Source organism: Nestor notabilis, unplaced genomic scaffold, assembly GCF_000696875.1.
Source record: "Nestor notabilis isolate BGI_N333 unplaced genomic scaffold, ASM69687v1 scaffold121, whole genome shotgun sequence".
Lineage (NCBI taxonomy): Eukaryota > Metazoa > Chordata > Aves > Psittaciformes > Psittacidae > Nestor > Nestor notabilis.
In genome coordinates, this window is record NW_009914897.1 from 8,581 (window position 1) to 19,350 (window position 10,770).

At 37.2% G+C, this 10,770-nt stretch overlaps 1 protein-coding gene across 1 annotated transcript in view; it reads right to left on the reverse strand.

Moving 5' to 3' along the window:
* RIT2 (Ras-like without CAAX 2) overlaps positions 1-10,770 on the reverse strand; it is a gene marked incomplete at its 3' end in the record, with an annotated part of 87,190 nt that overhangs the window by 6,675 nt on the left and 69,745 nt on the right. Inside the window, exon 4 of the mRNA XM_010023853.1 lies at positions 2,370-2,561. Coding sequence (XP_010022155.1) covers positions 2,370-2,561 — 192 coding nt within the window. The remainder of the gene's footprint in view (positions 1-2,369; positions 2,562-10,770) is intronic.

Consider the following 10,770-nt stretch of genomic DNA (forward strand, 5'->3'; position numbering starts at 1 on the left):
TTTATACAGTTGCTCCCCAACATTGTTTCAGAGAAAAAGGAAAGTGTTTATTCTTTAGGTTGATGAATATGATTAGAACTTATTTTAAGGAGTGCAGACAAACCCAATTCTTAAAACATTAAAAATGAGAGGAGTATTTAAAGACAACAATAATTTCACTGAAGCCATCAGAAAATAAAACCATTATTTAAAAATAATAAGCTTGTTGGTTTTGTTATTCAGTAATGTGTCTCCTAACGCAAAATTTTAATTGCAGATTAGTTTTATTTTTGTAGTCCTGTTGATAGATTTGAGGCAAGCCACATACATCATTAATTGTATTGTGTAGGGGACCACATTTCAAATAAGAGCTTTGTCTGACCAAGCTACTACAGCCTGTATGATTGTTGCAAAATTGTCATTAAATGGAAATGATGCTTGGGAATGTTGAACTAAATGTTATGTTTCTAAATACCATGAATAACATTACAGTAGCTTTAATGAATTTCATAGGGGAAAAATGTTGTTAAACAGACCAACAATATTAGCCCTGATTCCCTGGCCAAATTCCAATCATCTGGTTAATTGCATTCTGACACCTACTCTTTCTCAGTTGTTTAAATTTGTATGTTTGTGTACCTCCATGTCTGACATTTCTGTACCTGTTGACAGTTGTAAAGGATTAATGGAGGAAAAAATTCTGAAGACCTGAATTCTGGTTTATGAAAAGCTTCTAAAAAACAACAGGACCATGAACTGGAATTGCCTTGATACAAGTTCAGGCAGAATCTTCAGTAACTACCTGGTATAACATTTTTTTTGTGTCTCAAAGACATTATTTCATTCCCCAGAGCCTCTCCATGCCTTTTAAACTTGAGTACTGTTTGTGGTATCCAAGTCACACATTGGTGCGCACTAATTATCCTGCTTGGAAGACCAGACAAGATCATCAAGGAGCATGTAAAACGCTTAAATCGGGCATATGCTCTGACAGTGATTAAAATATGAAAGCCTGACAAAACATAAGATCAGAAAGAGGTAGTGCCAAATATCATTGAAATAGAGTCTTCAAATCACTTAGTGAATAGAATATTCCTGGAAACCTCTGGTAACTTCTGTTAATCAATCATGTCCCATTTCTGTTGGAATTGTATGTAATGTCATGTTCTCTCAGCAGAACAACTGAATCCACATTTGTCCCTGTCTGGTATATAAGTATCCCAGAAGCTGCACAGATTTTACTGCATGATACACATGGCATTGTTGTTGGAAGCCTCAAGCTGCATGTTAAACTGCAGCTGGATTGTTACCATTAAAGTTTTGTCATAGTGATTTTGGGAGAAAGTCAATGATCTGGAAACAGATGTGAAGTTTAAAATGTACATCATCAGATCTTCTGGGGTAATTTCAGTCTTAACACTGCCGTGGATTTTCTTCAGGTAGAATAAAGAAGACAAAGAAATGGGGAGAAGAATGACAGGATAAGTGGAAAAGAGTAGGCAGGATCATGTGAGCACAGATGCTAATGAACTGAAAAACATCATTTTCTTTAACTGTTACATATGTCTGCACAGAAACCAGCCATTTGAAAGGAATCACAGTGTGTATAAAGAGCCTCTTAAGAGATCCAGATAGGAAAACTGGGTTTTTAATCTTTTTGAAGCTTAAGATTAAAGGTATTTTCCATTTGGTACTGCCTCACAAACCAACCCATTTGTAGATGGTGTCTGTCTGACTCATTCCCTTGCACACACATACACATAAATACAAACAGCAAGGAGGAAGCAGAGAGGAACCAAAAGGAAATGAGTGAGAAAAGATTGCTAAAGAATACGGAAAAGCCACGGTGCTCTCATGGTGAAAGAAATCTACTGCTCTATGGGTGGTAGTAGCTCAAATCTTGTACACAAATCAAAGTGAATTTGTCTTGTGTTTCCCCATCTTATCTGAAAACCCTAATGGCTTTTCAGGCAAAGATAATTTCACAGATTATAATTTCTGTTTTACTAGAATTCTTTTCAATCTGAGTTTGAAAAAAGCTTTAATTAAAACTAGTAATTTCTAAAGAATATAGAGGATTTTTGACGCAAAGATCCTGACTGAATCTTTTCCATTCTGAACACATATATAACTTTTAACAAAAAAAATGGGATTTCTTTCAAAGTAAAAACAAAGAATATCTCAAGGCTGTGAAATCTTCTTTAAGATCTGTAACATATGAATGAAAATTACTGATAAGTCCTTAATTTATTACCAGTCCTAGTGTGTTGCTTTTTGATTAAACCTGATCTTGTGCTAATAATTCTCAGTTGTACTATACAACAAATGCTACAGAAATCATTGAGGTAGACAAGGAAAACCAAGCCAAAAGCAACAGGGAAATTGCTTACCTGCCTGAACTCTTCAAGATCTATTTTGTTTCCCACCAGCACCAAGGGGATGTCATAGGTGTGCCGGACACGATAAATGAGATCCTTAAACTCAGCAGCTTCTTGAAAGGATTGGCGGTCTGTGATGGAATAGCAGATAATGAAGCCTTCTCCACCTCGCATGTACTGGTCCCTCATGGCTGTGAATTCTGCCTATAGAAGAGGAAGAAGATAGTCATTCAGCAAACAAAATTATCTGTTTGTAAAAAACAAACTTGCTGAAAATTTTCCTCATTCCCTACATAATTTCACACTGTTTTACTGTTTTAAATACTGCTTGCTAAAACTTGTGCATCCTTCTGGGGTCATCATCATGGATAATACACCAGCAGGATGTCTCTTAGGACTTTGTTTTTACTTTTCTCATCAAGGGAACTTTGTTCTCAAAAAATATGAACTTACTATGCCAGTGCCTGCATACAGGAAATACTGCCTCATATATTTCCAAAACCTTCTAACGTAACACTTTTGGTACATACTTGCCGTTGAATGAATAATAACAGGTGTAAGAGAAGAGCTCTATTGCTACCTAGGGATTGAAGACAGGTACACATTCCTTATTATGTACTCAATTCAAAAGCTCAGTAATATCAAAAAGACATTCATTGTCTCCCACCAGCTTTGGAATAGTGCCTAGTAAAACAGGAATATAATCTGCAAAAAGTTCGGCTCTTTCAAATGTTCTGAGAAAAGCTGGGGGTTTCAGTTCGGTATAGGATAATACCATTAAATGAAAATGAACTATTTCAAATAGTGTGAGAATTGGCCCAATTTTCTCCTCCTGCATTTTTCTCTATTTATGTACGTATGTATTGAAGCAGCAACATTACTGGTCATGGGTGTGTTTTTTTTTCAGAAGTATTGTACAAAAAATTGTATATTGTACAAAAAATCGTACATTGTACAAAAAATCAAGCCACTAGTCTCAGACACTGTGGCTTGAGAATATGCTTTAAAGCCTATTTCTTTTTCAAGTTTGTTTGCTCTTCTTGATCACAGCCCAGAATAACCCAATACCATGGCAACGGTTGGTCAGGATCAGAATCGTCCCGACAGAATCAGTTCTCCAGAGATATTAAGATGCAGGAAGGTCTGATAAAGCAAGGAATACACACATCAACTTTGGACCATTTCTATGAGCAGCAGGATGCAATATCAAATCTTCTATTTTTCAGTCTGCTGAGGATTTAGGCTAGGATTTTAAAACAGTTAGGTTTAAGTTATATATATATCCTCAGTTCTCACTGAAAATTGAGGGGAAATGGATTGCTCATGCTCTTTTGAAAGTCTCAGCCCTAAATCTCTCTCAGTAGTCACTCATATTGATTGATAATACTTCCTGTGAATAGACTTTTGTGTTGACCATTATCATTTATTCATGATGTATCTTTTACCCGAGGGCTTTCTTATATATCATTCGAAATATTTCACCTGCTACAGGAAAAAGTTCATAGACTAAGCTCCAAAATCTCAGACTAATAGGTAATTTAAGGGTAGGATTCTGCTTTGAGACTTACTCAGAATTTCATGATCTCTAAACTATCACCACTGGCATCCCAGGAGAGTTTGTTTACTACCAAACTACAGCATAGAGTGGATCAGGCTATATTCTATCCCACCTTCTTTCAACTGGATGTGTAAGAAGTAGGGCAGTGGCAGGGAGAAACACAGAAGACATCAAATTAAAGGGATTCTACACTCTGCTGGTTTGGACAAGACAGTGAGTGGAGATCTGTCTCTGTTCCCAGGTCTTTGCCTGCCATCTACATGAGAGAGACACTGGATTACTAAGCAATGCAGTATCAAACTAGAGACCATACCTATGGTCTCCAAGTTGTGAGCAGGGAGTGTTAATGACTAAATGCAGACATGTAACCCCTTTCCCTTACTGACACTAAGAGCCAGGCTTTCCTGCCAGAACAACAGTCTTTCCAGATCCCCCACTCCCCGTGCCCCTGATTTTCTTTTCTTTGCATCATTGACCTAGAACTGCCCATGATTAGTAGGGTAGTCTCCTGTGTAGAAGGAGCTGAACAAGACCTGCATCGCTTCAGGCTGAGCAGAAAATGGAAACCTTATGCAGAGTTAAACTGAATTTAGCTGTCTGTGCAGCTGCAGGCCACTATCTAAGCCCCCATTATAGGTAATAGTAAGCTGGTCAATGCAATTAATGGGCTACAGATTGCTTCTGTTCATGAAAAATAGTTATTCCCTTAGGTACCTAATTACCTTTCTTTTTTTTTTTTTTAATCTGTTTTAGAGCCAGCTGAATATTTAGACAACTGAATGAAGCTGCTAGCTCCCATCTAGACACCTAAAAGTAGATGTTTTAGTATGGAACTAAAATCCCAGTCCAGACAACCTGTCTTCCTGGGTTAGAGATTTCATAAAACAGCTACTGTAACACAGTATGTTTATTCTGCACAGACTTTTACAAAGAATGAGCTGTGCTGAAGTGTTCAGAACATTCTGTTATAGCCATTTATGGCAAACTAAGAAGGAATTAGGTCACATGCCCCTGTTTAAGTTACTCACAGTAAGTGATGTTCTGCAATGTGAGGACTCCCAGGACCAGTCCCCTGAAATGCTTAATGGCTTTCCTTGACTGCCAGGAGACTCTGGGTTCCTAAGTTTACACTGAATCATTCCAAAGGGACAAAGTATTCAGCTTTTAGGCAGTAACATTCTTGAGGCTGAGTCACTTACCTGCACATTCTGGTTCATGCCTGGGCATAGACGTGACTTTAAGGATATGAATGAATTTAGTTTGCAATATTTTGTTATGATACGGTATTGCTGCTGATATATTGGACTAAACAGCCAAAATACTTTAGTGTCAAATTTGCAGTGATCCATTTTCAGAGGCATCAATTATTCTATGTAAACTAGACTGGGGACTTCCACTTGGTTTTCTGTTGTTAACTCAGTTAGTCATTTACATTCTTATTTTTTTGATGTTGACTTTCACTTCTTAGCTTTTTCCCCTTGGCATAATTGCTCATTACAGAGTCAAGGACTCCAAGGTCAAATATGAACAAACCATTTCTTGGATTTCAAAAAAGTGTGTTTACTTCTCTGTTTACCAAGAAAACCAATATAATAATATATACTAAGAAAAATAATTAGAACAATTTCCAATAAACATATTATAACCCCTTCAACAATGTGTGCATATTACATATAAATGATGAAGGACTAAAGTAATTAAATTCTTTATTCTTTTTATGAGTCCTACTCCAGTTTCAGAGTCTTCATGTACCTCTACAGCAAACAGAACAAAAATCCAAGTTGACCTGGGTTTTTTAGATGTTCAGAGACAGGTAGATGGAGACAGACCCAAAAGTTTTTACAGATTTTTCAGTGCTTTTATTTTTATATTTGGGTTGGTTCTTTTATAAAATAAACAACAATATATCTGCACAGCTGGCACACTAATTGCTTCCTGCTGTAAAAGTGGCTTTTGAAAAAATTATTTAGGAATAGTACTTGATGCCATTTGCTACTCAATAAGGAGAAAATATGAAACATTCCCAAGTCAGTAAGTGCCAAAGGGAAGAGACAAAAGGAAATCACACCTCTTCAAAAGGAGATCAATCCTGAGAATTAAAGTGAAGATTTGTCATGCTTATAGCACTTTGCAGCTTGACATCAGTCTCTAATACTCTCTTGTGTATTATGACTAAGACTTAACTGAAGAGTGTGGTAAGAAATCTTACGAAACAAAATCAGCATTCATCTTGGGAGACGTTATACTTGAGAATAAGCATCAAGTCTGGATAGAAACAAAATAAAACTTTTCTAAAAGTTGAAAGAACACAGCATAACTTTTTCCTTTTCTTTTTCCGTTATAATTGAGTGCAGAAAAAAAACCTGATACTAATCCTCGTGTGATTATATATGTCTACCTGTTGTTGAAGAAAGTTAGCAAGAAAATATCTCAAAGACTGTTGCACCTAAACAGATGTCACACTTGCCTTTTTTTTAGTTACCAGGCATGTGCCATGATTTTTCAATGACAAAATGGCCTTACAATGACATAAAGCAGCTCCCTCAGCATTCTCAGATGCATCCCATCCTGTTGTATCAAACTTCATATGCCCAGTTTAACTAACTTGTCCCTTGTTGATCCTCCTCTACTAAACACAGCTTGTCTGTAAAGGCTGGGATAAAGTCCTAAGAGTGTTAGTTCTTTGCATGTTCCTTATCATTAGACCACCCAGCAGCCCTACATTTTTCCTGGTCTTCAATTGGCTACCAGTGTGCCTGTAGAAACCTCTCCTTGTCTTTTATAACTCCAGAAATTTCAACTCAAGCAGCACTTTGGTTTTCACAATCCAGTCCATTCATGCCTAAGAAATACTTCCATGCTGATCCTTGGGAGACTGTCTCTGACTCCGAATTTCATCCTTCTGTATATATTTGCTCTTCTATTGGCTTTTAGGAGAACAATTTAGCAAAGAAGAAAACACTTAACCTCTGCTTTCTTGCTGTCATTCATTCTCTATCCTGCTTTTCATAACAAGCAAGAGAAAGCTTTCCATAAAGATCAATATTTTTAATTAGTTTTAAATTTCACCCTTTTTTTAAATAGAAATATAAATAGAAAGTATATGTCTTTTGTTGTTGTTGTTGTAGATTAGAATTGTTTCCAAATAAGATCAGTAACTTAATGATCCCAGACAATTAAAAAAAAAAAAATCATTGAGCAGTAAAGTCAGACTACACTTAGATACCTAGATCCTTATGAAGGACTGGTTTATGGACTGCTACCAGATGTAACAGTCTGGATCTAATGTTCAGCTCTGGACAACCCTGCCTTGGTGACTGAAAGAACCTAGGAAAATGTATCACAAATTGTAGCCAAGCCTGGTTCTTTACTGTTTCCCAAGTATTTTCTACTGAACAATGATGGAGCAAGAGTGCTGGGCTAGAAAAGCTTTTATTATCCAAACCAGAATAGAAATTGTTAAGAAGTAACCTCTTCCACATCACCATTTTCCATCAGCAGAACTCAAATCCGAAGCTAATTCTTCTGGATCACTGTGTTATGCATTGTTAATAGATAGCCTTGTCACCCTCCAAAAGAGAGAAAGGAAGGGAGGAGGGGGAAGAAGAAATAACAACAAAAAATTACACAGGCAATGAGCAGGGGGTCACCATGTCTTTTTCATTGTGTGGTGATGTGTTTGAGGAGTAAACACAGTGCAACGCTTAGAAGTGTGGTCCTCCTCCACACTCCTCAGAAGTGTAGTGCTTACAAATTTAAGGATGCAGCACCTCAGAAACAAAGGTGTCGTGTTTTTCAAACTACACACACACTCCACACATTTTGATGTCTCTTCTTTTATATGATCTTGCCTTGTATCTCTGGAAGAGGTCAGAGTCTCCCCAGGGAGACCAGCCTCGCAGTTTGAAAAATGCTGCTTTCTATATCTTCTTGTCTTGTTTTCTGCTTGACTTTAGAACAGGGAATCTGCTAGCAGATGTTCTTAATCAAAGCTGTCTCCCTGATTACCACAGGGGTCATTCTTATTATGAAGGGGTTTTTTACATTTCTAGTGAACACTGGGGGTGTGTATAGTATATATTCTTGGAAACAGGCAGGTTATTGTTCATCTGTGACAAAGAACAAACAAGGGTAAAATGAACAAAAAGGACAGTGGGGAGAAAAAAATCTTTCAGATAGTGAATGAGAGAATCAAAAGTGAAGACTACAGAACATAAAAGATGTGAAAATGAACTGTTCACTTAAAAATAAAATCAGAAATTTTGGTTGTCAATAAAAAAGTTGAGAATTTCTTCTGTTTTAAGAAAGTTTTTGCCAGTACGGTGAAAGATTTTTTTTTTAGCAACAAATTATTTTTAAAGCCAAAGTGCAACCCCCCAATATCTCTCTGTTAGTAAATTCTCTTACACACATAAACACCAGAGTTGACTTCACTGGGATTATGTGTCATTCATCTGGCACTGCTTGTCATAAAGCCGTTTTACCATCTGAAATACATTTACCAGAAATTTGACTGGTGAGAAGTGCTGTGGTAATTATTTGATTTTCACTAATCTTTTTATCTTTGGGGGTGTGTGTGTAAAACAATTAGCTTTTAAAAGCTTATTTGTAAAAGCAAGTAGCAAGAAATCTGCAGCAGTTACATTTCAAATGAGAAAGCATGAAGGTAGGAAGTTGGTTGGATATTATATCTTACAACTTCCATACTACTGTAATCTAGAGGCAAAGAATGTGACTCATTTGATTTCAATTTTGCCACTGAAGAGGTAGTCACCTATTCTATATTATTCTTCAAGTCTCTCTACAGTCAAGAGAGAGAGATGATTGACTCTAGAGAGTAATTCAACCCATCCTCAGAGAAATGTTTCTCTGAGTGTACCTCTCTTAGTACTTCAACAGAGACTAAATACCAGCCCCAGCCTCTGAAGTCCACAATATCAGCCACAGCCCCTGCCCACTCATATCTTCATGCATTTGGATGATAAGGCTTGTCCTCTTCTTCATTTTAAGCTTTTAATCTATTTTCTACAAGGCTGTTTTATTTCCAGTAGAGTTCAGGTCAAGAGGATGTAACATCTAGTGCCTAAAACCAACAGAGGGTTTTCCCCTTTACAGCACTCAGCAGTAGGAAATGTTATCCCTCAGCATGGGTTAAGTTACAGTAGAAGATAATAAACAGATACACTTTTTCCATCACAGAAGTCAAAGTTCCAAAACTGCTCACAGCACTCCAGCAGGCACCAGCTAGAGGTTCCCAGCAATGACACAACAGAAAACAAGAAAGCACTGAACAATATCAGCATCACTTTCATGCTCTCTTTTTGCTTTTCTCTTGTCTTCAGTCTTCCTTTGTGAACAACAACAACAAAAGGAGTTATACAGCAAAAGATACAGAAAAAGCTGCAGCAGGTGGTACTCAGCCACCTGTGCCATCCTAAACCATCTGCCACATCACTGGGCGGAAGGAAGGGAGCTGAGTAACAGCTCAGACACAGACTGAAATAAATGCAGGATCTCCAGCTTAAATACTGGAGGACAGGGATTGATTCTTCTCTGCATCAAGTCTCTAAACCGTTCTGGTTGTACATCAAACTCCTGTCTGATGACCCTTTTTGACTGCTCTAGTAATGATCCAGGAGCAGTTCAAAATGAGATTAGTATAAATGAGAATTAGTCTGTAAGCCTGCAATGGAAGTGGATTATTATTATTATAATCAGACCCTTGACTAATGATCAGCCAGTGTCTCATGCCGTATAATTACAGGAAGGAATCCTTGCTTCTGTTATAAAATAGCAATATCCCTTTCCTTCTATGAATTTGTACTGGGGACAGAATGTACATCAGTGATGGGAACAGTATAAAGATAACATAAAAGATGCATTCCATGTTCCTAGCAGATTGATGTCTTTCTGAACTTAATCTGACAGCCTTCTGAGGCAATATTATGTACAAAATCAGTAGCCTTTTCTTAACCCTGGGAATGCAACAATATCAACTCTGTTGAAATCAGTGCATATCTGCCTGTCCACTCCTCCCCTTGTTTAAGCTAATTCATTTACCTGGAAAGAGAAACAGGCAAGAAGAATATTCATGACAGGTCATCTTTGCTGGGAGACACAGGTATTATTTTCACTTTTGTGACAAATAACAGCATTCCTTCTTAACTGCTATTTTCCAGGGTAAGTATGCAATCTGGAAATGGAGGAGAAAAGCTCACCTGGGTGGAGTGAATGCCAGGGAGTACCACAAGAAGATGGTCCAGGATGAGTGAGTCAACTGAAAGATGGTTGGCAATTTAAGAAACACTGTCAGACTCACACTGGACATGAAATACAAGCATAGTCTTATATCCCTAATTTTCACAACATTTTGGCTGAAAACTTTCCAAAATAGTTTCCCTAACTTACACTTATGTTCTTCACCATCAACCTGTTTCCTCTATAAACAGGTCTGCAGTCCCAGACAGAAGCTGGTATTTCACTAGACCTCAGTTCAGGATTGTTTCTGAAGATGAACATATGTGCATGGAAAAAATTAATTCCTTCACACAGGTTAATACATCTTTAAATCTCTGATTACTGGAGATACTTTATGAAAATCTGAAGTCTTGAATATAGAGAATGAATTAATGAAAAATAAAGACTTTCATTTCTTAATCTGAGTTACTATATCAGGTTAATTCATGAAGACATTAGTCTCATATTCATTCAGATGAGTCTGAGACGTTGAACTGGTATGTGTAAATTTTCACCCTTTCTGAAAATCACCAGTTTCTGAGGTTAGTTTGATCACTGACTTACTTAAATCATTGCAGGACACAATCTGGTTTTCCTCATCTGTGAATTGACATGATT